Here is a 16,758-nt window from a genome sequence, read left to right as displayed (position 1 = left end):
ATTTCCATCTTCAGCGCACACTTGCACTTGAGACTTAGAAAGCGGCTTAAATTTGACTTGCAAAAGAAAGATAGAGGCATGCCCTTACTCCCTGGAGAAAGCATATGAAAAGAATGTGCTTTTTTTATTTTAAGCTTTAGAAACTTGAACTCAAGCTGTAAGAGGGGAAAGGAAGGCCACGTCCAGGCAGCTGGTACAAGTAAGGTGCAGACACAAAGTCTCGTCCCGTGCCAGCTGGAAAAGATCCACATTGGAAAACAGCTTCACAACCCCCCCCCGCACCCTGGCTCCAGGGACATTGCTGTATAGGAAAAACTGCAGCTCTGAGTGTGCTTTGTAGGGTTTGAAATGAAACTGTCTTACAGATCTTCAGCTGTACCTATTTTAAAATGAAATAAACAATTATTTGGGTAAAAAAGGAGACCTCATTTCCTCATATCCCACTGAAACAAAATACACACAGCCTACGGCCCCTGTCCATTACTGCAGATTAATTCAAACCTAAAACAAGTATCTTGTCCAAGATAGGAACACTTTCTAAGAGCATTTTCACCTGTTTCTGCAGAGGAAATGTCTGACCCCACTCTGCCAGCTGAGGTAGATTGATGCTACCAGCTGGGGGTAAGTGGACCCATGATGAATGCCCAGAAGCAGCTTTCTTACCAGGAGGCTGGGACTGAGAGACACCAAGACCTCCCAGACCTGAACACAGAGCCTGTATTGCCATGGTTCCCATCACTGCGGGCTCTTCAAACCAGTGTGGAGATGCTACCATTTAATGAAGGAAAAACTGTACTGTTATCATGACTCTTTGTGATCCTGTTTTTTACAGCCTTTCCTCATGCAGGATTACCAGTGGTTTAGGGAGGAGGCAGGAGTTGCCTTAGTTTTCTTTTTTGGGAGTATTTTTCCAACACACATCAAAGGAGAGAGCCAGGCTACCCCATTTCCTCTGGAGAACTTGTTATTTTTTTCACTAAAACCTTGTTTTCCTGAAAACAGAGTCTAAATCTCAGGACAGACTATACTAACAGGTAGTATAGCCCAGTTCAGTCCAGCCCAGTGCACAGGACTCCCCTTGGAGGGAAGATGTAAAATGTCAAGCATGGTTCCCTAGCAGCTCTGCCTTGGCTGGGCACCTCAAATGTGTGCATGGGAGCATGTACATACGTTTATGGCAAATACTCTCTTCCATCCCCCTCCTCACACAACTGTTTATTTCCTTGGAAAATAAGAGAATTAATCTGCTGGCAGAAGATAATCAGGATTTTCCCTCTACAGATAATATAAAATACTTTGTGTGTACACATTGTGTGTACTGTATATATGCCCACAGTTTTGACTCCTGAACAGGAAAGATCAGATTTTTAAAGGGATTATACATATAACAGAATACTTTGAAGTCACTTACAAAAATTCTTCTCATTTCTCAACTTTGTCTTTAAGCATCTACAGAGATCTGCGGGGTTTCAAAGGGGAAATTTTTATAATCTTGTTCTGTGCTTATTTGCATTTCAAGGCAATTAAGATTCTAAAAATATCCCCAAGAGGCATTGATATTAGGAGAACTTCCATTTCATTAATGGTTATTTAGTTTTTCTTAAGGATTCCTTTATCTTCGGAACACATTTGGAACAACCTTGGGATAAATTAAGTAGGATTAAATAATACTTTGACTCATCAACATACGTAAGCTCAACATATACTTGAATATGTCCAGTAAAATGGTGCTGTTGATCCTCGTTCCAGTGATGTTCCTCCTGTTAATTGTCATGTAAGGTGCTCGCTTCTTTCAGCTTTGACTTTTCACTGAGTCATCTTCATTATTCAAAGTGCCATAGCATGAAATGTGAGAATCTGGTTGTATTTTGCCTGTCAATTTTTGTCCTAAGGAAATGGGGTGAGAGAAAGGAAAAACAACAATTCTGTGAAGAATTTTAATAAAACAAATCCCCCACCAATCCGTCATTTAAACATTCTTTGCTCCATTAATCATTGTTTTCATTTGACTGGTTGTAACAATAGCTTGGAAAAACTCTGAAAAATTCTTTGAAAAATCTGTTGGGAACAGGAATAGAAATTAAGGGAACAGTGTATTTATTAAATATGACTAGAGCACATTTGTGACTCAACTCTCCTTGGTCATCATTATCTGATAACTCATTTTTAAAGAGAGACAGAAAAAAAGCCCTACTCACCAGGAATATGTCCATAGTCAATAAAAGGAATTTGTACATGCTCCTCTTTTTTATTTCTTGCAATTACAAATACACCAAGAAAAGACAGGACACACCTGCAAAATAACAGTGGCATAGTATCATTAGGAACCGTTCACTGCATCTGAGAATTTCTTTCCATGTTTCTTTTTCAAGGACTTTCAAACCCAAGCTGCTCAGTTTGTAAAGAAGCTTTTGTTTCTGGCAGCTCTATAAATTCATCTTGGTCTCCTTTTCAGTCTAGTTTTTGACTTCTGCAGCTTTACTATCAGTTCCAAGGGCTCCACAGGCAAAATTATGCTTTCAGCAATATATACCTAATTAGATGCCTATTGTGAGACCACAATATTTGAATCCCTGAGCAAATCTTTACAGAGCATCTAAATTAGCCTTCTAGCATTTGTAATTTCATTAACAACTCAGTCTAGCTGCAGACAATCAACATTGCTGTTGTTTTTCTCGTTTGACTGTGTGTCTCAGGGGCAAGCTGTAAGCCAGGAGCAATGAAAAATTGCTATGCTTGGATAAATCTTCTATCCGCTCTGTGTTGGACACACAACCACTAATTCCTGCCTGCCAAATACATGTGTTGAATCTCCATTTTTTGTCACTTTTCCTGCAATCAGACAAGATACCGGTTGTGTGCACCTACTCCAGTCCAACTGCAGAGGATGAAGATGTCTGTAGCCATCATCCCTGTTTATTTGACAGCACTGTGGCAACACACCTCCCGCAGTTCTGGGAGATGCTTTTAACCATCTCACACTCATTATCAAGTAACTGTCACCTGTCCCCAGAGTTGTTACAGTGCTGGTAGCCAGCAGAAGGTTTCTGCTCTCACAACACCTAGGCCCTTCTTTAAACATTTATTGTTAACAGCTTCTTAGCACGCTCTGAACTTTTCCACAGGCATGCTGTGTCTTTCTCAGCACAGGAAGACTGGGGAGAGATATTATAGCAGTGCCTTGTAGGCAAGCAACTCATATAATTGCCCACACCTAGTGGCAGCAAAGACCAGACAGAAACGCAAATGGAAGGTAGCAATGGGAAGAGATTTCTTGTAGTTGTAAAAACACCCCCTATAACATGATCTTTGGTGGAGAGCAGTGATTTCTCCTTCCCACTGCAGGAACACATGCTGCTGTTTTTTCATTCCATCATGAGATTAGTAGTTCAGAAGTGTCTCACATTTTTACATCTTTGGATTCAAAACCAGGCCTCCAAATTCCCTAAGCACAGGCATCAATCTTTCCTTTAATGTTTTTTTATCCTAATATAATGGCTATTCCATAATACTTTAATAACAAGACTGGTTTCTTCTTACTGAGAAAAGAAGGGATTCCGACAGGCAATGCTGTTTCAGTACAAACGTTAGGACAGATTTTAGGCCGATACACTTACCCAAACAGAAACATGAACACGCTCAGCAAAGCTGCACTTTGGAATTCCCGATAAAATATGACCCCTGGAATGTGACAGAAACAAGAATTGCAGATCTTGACTGGCTTCCAAGTGATATGAATTACAGCTGGGTGGGTCAGGGGCAGTGTCATGCTCAAATGGAGCAAAAAAATCCCAAATAAGGTATTAATACACATTGTGATGGGCTCACTTTATGTGCCCATATTCCATTACGTAGGTTTTCTCAAGATACTGCATGGAACTAGAGAAGGTTTTGTTTATCAGGTTGGAGCATGTGCTGTGTTAGTAACTGCACAGATGCAGGTATTTTTTGCATTGTCAACAACAGTTTTTATGCAGGTTACACTTGAGGTCTTACTCACGGAGTCATACTAATATAGCTAACAGGTTCTTCATGGATTTAGTTAAGCCACTCCAACAGACCATGTGGACATCTTAACTCCAATTGGGAACAGGTTTTCCACAACTAGCTGTGTCCCTGATGCTTACACCAAGTTAGGGGCTCCAGCAGCCAAGTTTGCCAAATCTTTCTGGCTGAAGGGATCACTAGCTCTTTCTGGTCACCCCTCTTCCAGGAATTAGCACCTCTGCAGTGGAGGTGACAGAACCAGATGTGTATCTGGATCTCAGCTGCCCCAATTCACAGCCAAGTATATTAGCTTTAAACCACTGATGAGCATAGTTTTCTTAGAAACACCAGAGTGTGAACCAGCGCAGATGAAGCGTGACTGTATCTTCAAAGGCTGTAACTGGAAATGGGGGAATCATAAGACAAGGTACCTTCTACAAGCACCCCAGAAAGATTCAGCAGAGGTTGTTCCTCTAAGCCCTACACTGGTTTAACTAACCCAGTGCAAATGCATGTGTATCCAGTCACAAAGCTATTAAGCCATTCCTGAATAGGTACTTGATCTTTTAAGGAGGCACAAGGCCAAATTCCCCATATGGTCACAAGAACACAACCCCCTTTTGGCACAAGTCTCCTCTCAGTCACAAAGTGTAGGTCTCTTCTAACACAGGTGCTGAGGCAATCTGTGCATGAAGCTAACTCCCCTTCTCATTAATGGCAGCTCTGCATGAGAAACTCCTGCACGGCAATGACAGGAAAGCCCCCAGCGTGTGTTAAAATGAGTCATAAATGTTCTAACAACATGATCATTTTGGCTCATTGCTGATACAGCATCTTAGTCGTCCTCCCTGCTCATGTTCTTATGCTGTGCACCATTTCCAAGATTTGCAGTCCCTCTTTAACAACACTGAGTTCAAAGTTCTCACCCAGAATAAAATGTTAAATGCTTAAAAAGTCTTTGGAGTCATTTTATTTCCTTCACTTAACCTAGAATTCCACCTTCTGAAACGGAATATAGACTAACTGCTATGAAACACAGCTGGTTGTCATTTGAGTAGTTTGCCAGGCTGTTAAAATTACTCTACCAGTTCGGATGTGGAAAGGCTGGTGTGCACATGGTAAACTCATTTACTTGATGTCAGGATGAGGCTAGGATAAATTCAGGATCTTCTAGTAAGCCAGCAAGGCACAGTAAACCATACACAATTCTAGAAATGCTAGAATTTGAGTATTTTTATTTTGCTTGAAAAGTTCTGAACTTACTCACTTTTCAGAACTTAAACACCTGTCACTTAGGAAAAACTTATTTTTGTGAAGACAAACATGACTGGTTTAATTACACAGGCAGTAATTCTTGAAAACCTGATGTTTAGAAAATCATTCTGTAAAGGCAGAAGGCCAGAAACAAACCTGAAATGATGGCACTGGTGGTGAAGAACACAAAATTAATGGGCACAACTGCTGTCACTTTGTACAGATGCATTGCTTGATTCAAGAACCTGGAAGACAAGCGTTATTGCACCTCATGCCTACAGGAGGTTCATTGCACTTTAAGTCAGGTTAAGCCACTTTATGTCAGTTTAACAATAAGTGTGACTATTTCTTACCACAATGGCTAGTAGCCCTGGACAGATGTGTGTGTGTGTATTGACTTTACTTTCTGATTTTGACTATGCAGAGTACAAATAAATAGGCGAAAGCAAGAAGGCTGGCATGGATTCTTCCAGCCATAGGCTGTCATTGGAGAGTCCTTTGAAGCACTGTCGGAAAAAAATTGTCTGCCACAGATAATGGAGGAATGCTAGGGCATTACTGCTTATGGTATGCATTGGTTCTTGGAAGCAGGGCTGCCTGCAAGCAGCCAGGGACAATCTGCTCTAATTTAAACAGGTTGTACAAGGGTGTATGTCCAGCACAGACATAGACACGCGACTTGTTTCACTTTGCTAAAGTCCACATTGCCGCTACTGCTCAATCCAACTTGGCTAAACCACGTATTTGTATGTTTACTCATGCAGTCATACCCCAGACACACTCTGTCCTGCCGGGAAAGTCTGGGAAGGTGGCTCCAATCCTGTTCTCCTTGGGTTGGAAACTCTATGCTGTGCTCTCAGAACAGCAACACAAACCCTCACCAGAATCATGAGCAAGAGCATGCGGGGCCACAGGAGCATACACTACACACAAACCTGCAGGACCGAGACACTGGCCACAGAGCAGCCTGTGCAGTCTGCATCAACGGATGAAAAAGGCAAAGCAATTAACCCACTTGTACGGAGACCACAGCTGTCAACATTTACCCATAGGGTGATGAATTATGAGTGTGAACTCTTGGATGCACCGGCAGATACTTTGTTATGTGAACAGTGCATTTCAGACCGAAAGAGAAAGATCAGGAGGCTGCAGAGTGTATTCAAAGCCTATAAAAAGAACCACACTTAAATATTTCACTGGTACAATATATGTGCACAGTAAAAATCCAAGCTTGGATCTGTTTTAGCCATTAAAGTAATTGCATGGTTATTTTAGCAACTGTTGAACAGTCTCCATGGTGCTTTAAAAATAAAGAAATCCTACATATCCACAGGATAGTCGGGATTTTGAAGTCATTGAAAACACCTCATTATTTTCTCCCATTTGCAACAAACTTGGTCACAGGGACTAAAACAGTGATACCAAGGCCCAGTATTGAATCCAGGAGGATGTTGAAGCACAGGCTGTTCTGAGCTAACACATGACAGTCAAATAAAATAAGAGAGGAAACAAATAAAATAAAAAATTTAGATTGACAGCACTGTCTCTGTTAGAAAATGTATCCAAGAGAGAAGAGAGAAAGAGACACAGAAGCCAGGGAATGAAATGGGCATATTTCACTTCAGTTTTAATTTTGACCCAGCAAAAAAAAAGAAAGAAAAAACTGGCAAGAAGGAGAGGTTAATTCAGCAGCTTCCTATTTACCAAGCTTTTATTTCCTATTTTAAATGCCCTGAGCTGTTCTCCCAGAGAAGACAAGCTGGATGTAAATCACTCTGTAATTTGTTACAGGGGAGTTCCTGAGTTAGCCATGGAGAGTCACTGCATAATAACGCATGGACTTTCTGATTCCACATGGGAATGGTATGTTCTGCCACGAGAAAGATGGGCTGGCTCTTCTACTGGAAAATAATCACACAAGTAAACACTCAGACTCTCACTGAAGCAGTCTAGATGAGATTACTAAATGATGCTATCAGCACCTGAAACAGAGAGACCGACATAAAGGGAACGGACTCTCTGTTCAGCTGCAAGCTGTATTTTACCATGCTGCCACCTCCAGCAATCTGCAAAAGTAGCATAAAACAATCACTTAACAGGCCAGAGGCCAGAGGGGAAAACTTTGATGTCCCCTGCACACCGAAAGTTAACTATTTCCTAAAAAGATACAGACATAGAGGGTAGCAAAAAGCAGTATGCAAATTTAACAGAGGCAGGGAGACATTTGAGATAAACTCTCTTTTTTTGTCTGACTGGTGACATAAGCTGGGAAAAGAGATGCCTAACAAGGGTAAACATGGCCATTTGATTATTCAGCAATGGAGGTTTCTGAAAGTAACCCTCCCCAAATTTACATAAACATAAATTTCATTTAATGAGTTCAAGACCTGTGCCAAAACTAGAAGCAAATTTGGGAAAACCTTGTATAAGGTGATAGCGAGAGAAGGTAGCATTTATAATAATAATAAATTATAAACTGTGAAATAAAGCCTAAATAAACAATACAATCAGCTGTAGGCAGTTCATGCATCTGTCAAGCTTCTGCCAGGAATTTATTGCCTTTAAGGGCAACTTTGTACTGAATAAAACTGACAGATAAAATGTCAAATAAAAAGGTTAGGTGACAAGCAGAATCTCACTTACTTGACTTGGAAAGCACAAGAAATTGCCATTAAAACAATCATGATATAGAAAACAGGATAAGTTAGCTGCATTTTCCCCTTCGCAGACAGTGTTATCATGCTGGCCACAGCCTTTACAGCAATGACAGTCGGCGATGCTGAAAGGGAAAGGAAGAGATTAGCAGGGCAGGATTCACAGCAGCGACCTCAGAGCATCAGTAAGGGAGGACAAGCTGTCAGGTTAAAGCCACAGGTCTCCTTGCCTAAAAAGACACCGAGGAAGGATTTGGGCACCTAAAACCAAGTGTATGATTTTATAAACACATGCTAAGCTACTGCCTAAACTCAGAGTGGCCTTAGCTCCATGTGCACTTTGCATTTTGCTTTTAAGTTCTTGTAGCACTGAGGTCTTCAACCCTGCATCTACTCAAAGTTTTCCCATTTTCAACAGGGTAGCTGAGGTTAGATAAAATCTTGCAAGGGGGGGGTGGGGGTGGGGGTGTGAGAGAGAGTGAGAGAGAGAGGCTTAACTCAAGGTGAGGAAAGAACTGGTTCCATTTCCCACTGCTGGGCATATGCCCTAAACACTGGACTACCAGTTGGAGGTGGTACAACAGCTTCCGCATCTTCCAGACATACTTTATGTAGCTACATCTTCTACTTTGGAGCCCATGTTGCATTATTCAGGAGAGCTCTGAGAGGTCTCATTATCTCTTCAAAGGAGCTGGGACACCTAATAGCCTGCATGTGACACTCGCAGCCTAAAATAACTCTTCACCCTCAGGATTTCTATGCTGAGATGGGAGCTGGCCAAAGCTGGCCAAAGCTGACTTCTGGGATGACATCCTGATCCCTACGGGTTATGTACGGAGAGCAGACAACCAATGCAGGGGTCTGCATTTCATTTCAGGGACCAGGCTCTTAAGACCATTTACTGGATTTAGCCCACAGAATAGAATATTTCAGTAGTGTGTTTTTAATCCATTTAGTCACTGTCATTGCATCACTACAAACAAATCCCAGTCAGCAAGCAATGATTCAAATATATGTCACCAGTTCAGGGAAGTCTTGCAATACACATCTTTTAGAAAAGGAGCTGAGAGTTGCTTTAGATTTCCTTTTGGAGTATGCTCTTGGTTTGTTGAAGCTAACCCAAGTAGCCTGTGATTCCTGCAAATAAAATGTAACAAATTCAAAAGAAACTAAAATGATAAGAAGAACCAGACTGCAGAGGTGACCTTTGAAGAAAGGTAATTAATCGTCAGGAGCACTGCCCACCAGCTGGGATCCAGTTCCACCCTCTTCCAGAGGTGAGGAGTGTTGGATTTCAGTGGTCTGATTCATCCTCCCGAAACTGCAAAATACAGATTGGCAAGGAGAGCTGCACTGTGGAAAAAGTTCAGGCCAAGTGTTGGGAGAAAAGGTGGGGAAGAAGAACAAATTCGGGTCTGTGGTTTTGATTGCAAGCATTTTTCTTATAACAAGTCAAAAAGTTCAGGAGAAGTTTAAGAGTTGCATACATCCTGTGATGATCCTGTTCACCATCATGAAATTCACTGTTTTCATGACAAAATGTCCACCAAGTACTTAATTTCTTGCTCTGTAATGGAAATAGGTGGAGTGGTTTAACAAATACAGCAGTAAAACTGAGCAGAGGAGGTCAAATGCTGGCTTGCAGTGGTGCTAATGGTACAATAAAAAGCCAAAAAATACACTCAAGCCCAACAGGCAGCCTACATAAAAAATGAGCTTTGCACTCTAACATAGAATGGTTATTTTAAAAGAGCACTTACAGGTAAAAATTAGTAGTTTGAATTGTCCAACTAAAGGTAAAGAGTGCTTAAAAATTGTTTCTGTTAAAAGGGTGGTTTCCATCCCTTATAGTTTTAACAAACCAGAAAAGAAAGCATGAGGGTTTTTTGTTTCTTTGGCAGGTTGGTTGGTTTGGGGTTTTGGGTTTTTTTTGGGGGGGGGTTTGGTTGTTTTGTTTTTGTTTGTTTTTTTTTTTTAAGTGGAATGATATTTTTAGTTAAAGTAGCCCTGGAATAAGTTTCAAAACCTAGGAAATGGTTTTCCTATCTCTGATAGAACACCACCACCCCCACCACCCCCCAGGCTATTATGATAAATGATGTCACTTTCCAGCTGTAAGGGCAGGAAACTCAGAAATCCCACTTTAATCTGAAATATTTCCCCCCAAACTTATGATAACTCCCAGTATATACATGAGGTAAGATAATTCTCACCAAATGAACTTGCAGAGTGGTACTAAGCAAAACGTTTGCAGATTTTATGATCACCTCTGTATTTTTTTCATAATGAAAGTAGATCTCATATCCAGTGAAACACAAAGGCTGCGCTCTCTTTAAAGAAATGTTTCTACACCCAACTGATATCTGTACGAACCCTTCACCAGGTATATATCTGTGCAGATATGAGAAAAGGCAGAAATCCCCTTCCATGAACTACCACTGAGATCCCAAGCCTCATCTAGCCTTCCTGCAACCAGGACCCTCCGAGGACAGTGCACATGTCAGATGGCTGGGAGCAAAGCTGCTGGGTCCTCTCTCAGTCCCCCCCCCTCCATCACTTTGCTCAGCAGAAGGGTCGGAAACCAAGCAGAAGGCTCTAAGTGTAGCTTTGTGAGGACTGCCAGGCACCAGGACAGCTGCAGGAACTGGAGCCAGCCACAGTTCTGGGTTTCCTGCTCAAGGGAAATGTCAATATTTCAAAAGTTCGCATGAACCAGGATTTGTTTGTTCGTGTCTTTTTTATTAGAGCAGAAATAATGACACATTTTTCCTCAAGCTGCATATGCTCACCAAAACCTCAGCAGCCACCAGCTGAAATTGTGTTTTTGGTTGATTGCAGCCTGACTACCAAACTGCAGTTAGTGCCTACTGGGGCACGGGTTTGCAGCCCTGCTGCTGTTCAGCAGCTCCACGTGTCCCTTTGGCACTGGTGGCATCAGGACTGGCAGGCTTCATAGCAAAATAAGCATGCAGGGTTATGCAGCCCAAAGGGCTGGGTCTCCCAGAGCCATGAGTTGACCTTGTCTGGGGCAGCCATCACAGTGGGTCTGGCCAGAACTGCAACAAAGTGTAGAAGCCCACCTGGAGATCTTCAGGCTTCCAGCTATGCAACAAGGAGGCTGGACCTGATCATTGCTCAGGAGTGTGCAGTGCTTCACACTCCTCATGGCAAGGTTGGAAGCTGCAGAGCAGCTCAGGTGAGCTCTGCCAAAGCTCCTAGGCAGGAGCTGGGGGATGGCTGGACTCACACTTCACTCTTCCAGATCAAGAGCAGTGGAACAATTAGACTTGAGGTTTTTGGGGCTCTTCCATCTCTGCCTCACGCAAGGACCATGGAAATCCTTCAGTGCTCCTGCAGAGCTACCGATCCTAATGTTCCTAGCACTGTGAATGGCACACTTCCCACCTAAATGGGAAGACTGTCCCAAAAAGTTGATCTGAAAGTCTGAGCTTTTCTGCTGGGTAAGAAACCACTCAGAGATCTGAAAGAAGTTAATAAATAAATAATAAAGGTAATAAATCTGTAAGAGTTTTTCATATTCAGTTAAATCCAAATTGTGTAACTGGCAAACTTCAGTGAAATTCTGTTTTATCAAAACACTTATGACCAGCTCCATTAGAAATGTGCTTTATAAGTCTTTGCAGACTGATACATGCACCCACCGAGCTCAGTGAAGATACTACCATTGACTTCAGTGGCACAGCTCAAGCACCTTTTCACTTCAACCAAAGAAATGTAGTGTCACATCAGGGTTTCATGGAGAATTGACAAGACAAGGACAGCAGAAGACACAGGGTGGTGACAAATTCTTAATATATGCCTGCAAGCGACAAGCTTTAGAGACAGCCTCCTGACATTTTTCAAAACTGATTCAAGTTTAACTTTATTGAAAGCTACCCAATAAAATGTTTCCCTGAGTATTGATTGTGGTAACATTAATCAGAAGTCAAACTTCAGTGTTGCCCTGAGTTCTTGCTGTGCTTCTGGAAAAGTGGTAAAGTATGAAATGTTGCATACACAAAAAGGCACAGATAATTCAAAGAAAAGTTCCTGTACAGTCACAGCATATCACTGCATTTGTTTACAGAGTGCTTACAAGGTCTTAAGCTGCTCTGTTTTAAAGAACTCATTTTCACAGTCAGCCTGCTCTCCGAAAGTTTCAAAGAGTCCACTTGCCCAGGATCTAAAACTGATGTGCTATTTTAAAAAAAGCTACAGAATACCATTTCACATAGCATATTAATTTAAAAAAATCTGTAAACAGTCCCAGCAATAGGCATAGAAACTATGTTTCATAATCGTTTTTTTTCTTCTAAAAGACACTACAGTAAGGATCATGTGAACAGTTTCAGTGATTCTCCTCCAGCACACTGCTTTGAAATGGCCCTAATCTAAACTAGATGGGGAGACTGAGTGACAAGGAATTGTCAGGTAACAGACAGGAACATTAAAGTGAATAATATGTTCTTACCCAGTAGTGCTACCATCATTAACAAAACCACGATGTGTTTCGCAGCCTTTCTTTTGTAAAAATAGAGGAGAATGCAGAATATTATAATTCCTAAAATCTGAAGACAAAAGGGAAGAAAGTTAGAACTGTGAAGCTATGTAATATATGCTTCATTCAAAGTCTTTGAGATGTCACATCCATTTTCTCTGCTCAGTTCAAAGGAGAATTACTTTATTAAGTATCTTCTGCTAAAAACACACCTTATTACCAGTTGACTGAACTATCAAGCAATTGTCATTTATCTTTCCTTTTATAGCAGAAGTTAAACTTTGAGCATTTCTTATTTCTTTAGTTTTTCTTTTTGCACTTCTAGCTCTATTTTGTCACTGGTAGTGTTGAGAAGACTTTTTTAATATGACAGCAAAGATACACATGTTTATTGGTAATAATTCTTACAGAAACTCTGTTTATAATTCCTATGACGTAAAGCACGTACCTGGAGGAACAGCAGTCTCTTAGCTATGGCATTCCTAGTGTCACTCTTTGTGACATGCAAGCTTATTTTTGATACCTTCTTTGTCTTTCTCCCCAGTCATACTAAAAAAATCCCCCCAAACATTGTCTTTTTGTTCAAGTTTTCTGACATACATTGTAAGGAGAAAAACATTTATTTCATGTGGTGTTTCTCAAATCACAGGTACCTGTCAGGAGCTTACCTTGAAAAGCTCAATGACACACTAGCAGACCACACTGCAGGACATCTGCAGTTGCCAAAGCAGCTTTACATGCACTATGCATTGTCCAGACTTGCTCCTTCAATAACATCTAACAGCTATATGATGACAGTTAAATTTACTGACTTGCTGTTAATGTGTCTCTTTGCAGATTCCCTTAGTAACTCTTGCCTTTTGCCATCTCAGAAGTGTGGGTAATCTCCCTCCTACCTGTGTTGCCCAAATACCCCTCTATGCCTAAAGAAAACGGCAAGTGCAAGAGCCAAAAATTTCTGTGAAGCCCAGACTTAGATAAAGAGGGATAAAGGACCTCTGCGCTGAGAGCAGCTCAGAAGCCTGGTAGCCTTAGAAACGGCGTGAAGAAAGAAGTTCATCTGTGCATGTTGCAAAATAATCAAATGGGGGAAATAAGAGAAAATAAAGATTGTCATCATTACTTAATATGGTTATTGTAATTTTTTGACAAAAAAACAAGTCAACCTCGTGTCTATCTCCTTGGTTTTGTCACCAACATACTATTTTATGTTTTATAATACCACACCACTCTTAAACCAACAGCCACCATAAGGCAGCACTAGACTCAAAAATACCTGAGTGTTGTGGTGATGAAATTTCTAAACAAGTGACTGAACAGTTACTAGTGGCAGTTATATAATGTAATATAGCTGATTTCTCATTTTGGAGAGTGACTGCAGCAGGAAAGCAGTCATCAGTTACATTCAGTTACTAAACTTCTTTACCACACTCACACCTCCCCCAGTTTAGTAGTGTTCAAAAATATGAACAGAACATAATTATGCTTTAATTCATTTTTTATTTACCTTCATGCTGATCCCTTGCTCCTAAAGACAGCTGAGAGACAATTGTATTTCAGAACATTAAAACCACAAATTTGGATTTTACATCACCTTTCTTTAAAAAATGTCATATATTTATCACAAGATTTTTAAAAATTGCAACAAATTGGTTTTGTTTGGGGTTTTTTGTAAAAAATATTGAATATAATAAAGCATTTTGGTGGTGGTTTAAAAAAAAAAAAAAGCATTCCTTGACTCGTCCTTGTTTAATAATCTTTGCAGTCTCTTGTGAAGTGCTGGGCTCTTCTCCCTCCAGAGTGGCATCCCTCCCCACCAGCCTGGCACCCAGAGGTGAAAGCTGGGCCATCAGATGCTAGAAAAGAGGATTTTGCCTCAGTTTCAACTTGGCCAGCCTCCCCAGCTTTATTCAACAGTGTAACACTGGGTATGTTTAAATCAGGAACCAAGGCAAAAGTCATGTTAAGATCTGCAGACATATGAGTTCATCTTGGCCTCCCTGTGGAAAAGTAAAACAGGGGTTTGAGGGAACTCGAGAGGAGAAGTAAGGTAGCAGCTTCACTCTTCATGCCACTGGCAAATACATTTTAGGGCCAGAGGGGAGTATCACATTATCAGGCTGCAGCTACAACAGCCTCCAAATAGCTTCAGTTGCTATTTTGACAGTGAACAATTGCTAAAAGAATAGAAGAAAGCTGTGCTAAATAAATATTCCCCACATGGAAAGGTACCCAGACTAAGAAAGAAGTTCCAGAGATGTCCCAGGTATCGTCTTCCACGACATGCCAGTTCAGGACTGGCACACAGGATGGTGTGACTGGGATGGGTCCATGGCAGGAGGTGACACAGCACTGTGAGATGTGCTTCTGCCCACAACACAAACCCATCACCTCTCCCAGACCCTTGGACTGGTTGCCACAGAGTGTGCAGAAACCTATGAGACAGCCCTACTGTATGGAGCCATCTATACCTCAGGTATTGATTAATTTTATATCCCCTAGACAACTCTAATCACAATGCCAATAGAGGAAAGCACCATCATCTGCCCTGTCACTTAGATTTCAAACAACACAAGAACAATCATTCAAAACCAAGCCTAGGGACATTTGCTGGCTCAAAGCACTCCATCACGCCAGCTCTGGCATTCCACTCTCTCTTCCAACTCACTCTGACCCCCAGAGTGGCAGGTAGTACTGAGCTCCACCGACCTTAACTGAACCAGGTCATCACCGTTCGCTCTGTCCATAAGCCCTCTGTCACTTCTCACCCTGACATCAGCTCTTCTCTTGCTAAAGCTACTATAAAGCCTCACTGTGATCTCTTCATGCTCAAAAGCAAACAAACCCACCAAGAACTCGCTTCTGAAAGGAAGCAGCCAAGCAAAACCATCAAAAGGGCATAAAAGAGTCCCTGATGGCAGCTCTGGAAGGAGTGCACAGGTCTCTGTGCTTAGCTACTTGTGCCTCCTGGGGCAGCCCCAAGAGCAGCAGTGCTGTAGGGCCATAGATAGCAGTCCTGGGGAGAAAGCTGATGTTTGCTTTTCGGGCCTATTATTTAAGTTTAATCAGCTCTGTCAAGTCTCACACACTAAGCATGAAATTCAAACAATTAGTTCTCACCTTGTGCTGCCCAGCAGCCAACCTATTCTTCCATGGTTCTCTGCTACTCGGTGACACACCAACAGGTCACCTTTAATCCCAAGGCAAAAGAGAGGCCATCACACTGAGTCACACTGCAAGCAGAGTGCCTGGCTCCTAACAGGACCTCACGCAGACAGGAACCCTCCTGGGGTGCCCCAGCTTTTGCCTACAGTTGTCTCCTGAGAATTACCCAAAATAGTGCTCGGTCTCATAGTTGATAGCTGTTGTAGTGTTAAATACAAAGTCCAGGAATGGGAAGTGCATAGGTTATATCAGCTTCACATATTCTGTTTAGAGGAATTAAAAGAACTTGACCTGCTTACACTCATTTTTGCTATTGTAACTAATCTCTCTTGAAGTCTCCTCAAGCCGACATCTCATCAACATTTTTTTATAATCATGATGTTTTCCAAGTTTCTAAGCATCACCAGAAAGAAGGTGCCAGAACAAAATACCGCATTGTCTGCCTCAACTGTTTTTCTGAGATATACAGGAACATAGAGACCAAAGAATCAGGAGGGTCTTCTAGGCACTTTGAAGGAAAAGCAGAAATGCTTTGAACCTGATTTTACAGAGATTAAATATTAACAACCCAATGCTCACTAGGCTTCTGTTTAGGGAAACCTAAGAGCTTAATCTATAATTGATGTCTTCTGTAGTGACTCAAAGTGCACATAAGCAAAAGAGAAAAAAAAACAAGCTAGGATAGTCATTCTTGTTCAGACATGATTATGCTACTGCAAAGTCTCAGAAGGTGACTCAAAGTTGTCTCATGTGGGAACTAGAGGCTATTTATGCAGAACTCCTCTGTTGCCAGTGGAGTGCCACATGGGGATGGTTTATCACCCACTCAGAACATTATGTACCACTGGGGCTTTGTATTTCTCAGCAGACCACACTTTGGGGCTACTTTTAGAAAGACTGTTGGACTGCATTATACTGCTGTACTGTCTCCTTGCTATATATTTATACTGGAAACTGCAACTTCTGCTGTGCTTTTTTATATCTCAGCAGCCAACCTGTACCGGGCATCTCACAAACAATTATGAAGAGCTAGTTCCCTGCCCAAAAAGAATGCTTACAGCAGGGTTTGCTTGAACTTCCAGCAGCATACCAGGATAATCAAGCTGGTATCTCAGAGTGTCTTGCGGAGTCTTTCACTCCTCTGTCTTCTTTGGACAAACGAAGCTCAAACCAGATGAATTCAGGGAGCAGAAGGAACAA

At 41.6% G+C, this 16,758-nt stretch overlaps 1 protein-coding gene across 1 annotated transcript in view; it reads right to left on the bottom strand.

Annotated features, from left to right (window-relative positions):
• Positions 1-1,452: 1,452 nt before the first annotated feature.
• NIPAL2 (NIPA like domain containing 2) overlaps positions 1,453-16,758 on the bottom strand; it is a 51,502-nt gene continuing 36,196 nt past the window's right edge. The window contains exons 6-11 of the mRNA XM_074897630.1: positions 12,367-12,463; positions 7,885-8,020; positions 5,398-5,486; positions 3,618-3,681; positions 2,199-2,293; positions 1,453-1,887 (exon numbers count right to left, since the gene is read on the bottom strand). Coding sequence (XP_074753731.1) covers positions 1,793-1,887; positions 2,199-2,293; positions 3,618-3,681; positions 5,398-5,486; positions 7,885-8,020; positions 12,367-12,463 — 576 coding nt within the window. The 3' untranslated portion in view covers positions 1,453-1,792. The remainder of the gene's footprint in view (positions 1,888-2,198; positions 2,294-3,617; positions 3,682-5,397; positions 5,487-7,884; positions 8,021-12,366; positions 12,464-16,758) is intronic.

This window comes from Athene noctua, chromosome 2, assembly GCF_965140245.1.
Source record: "Athene noctua chromosome 2, bAthNoc1.hap1.1, whole genome shotgun sequence".
In the NCBI taxonomy this organism is placed as follows: domain Eukaryota; kingdom Metazoa; phylum Chordata; class Aves; order Strigiformes; family Strigidae; genus Athene; species Athene noctua.
This window is presented reverse-complemented; position numbering and strand designations above follow the sequence as displayed.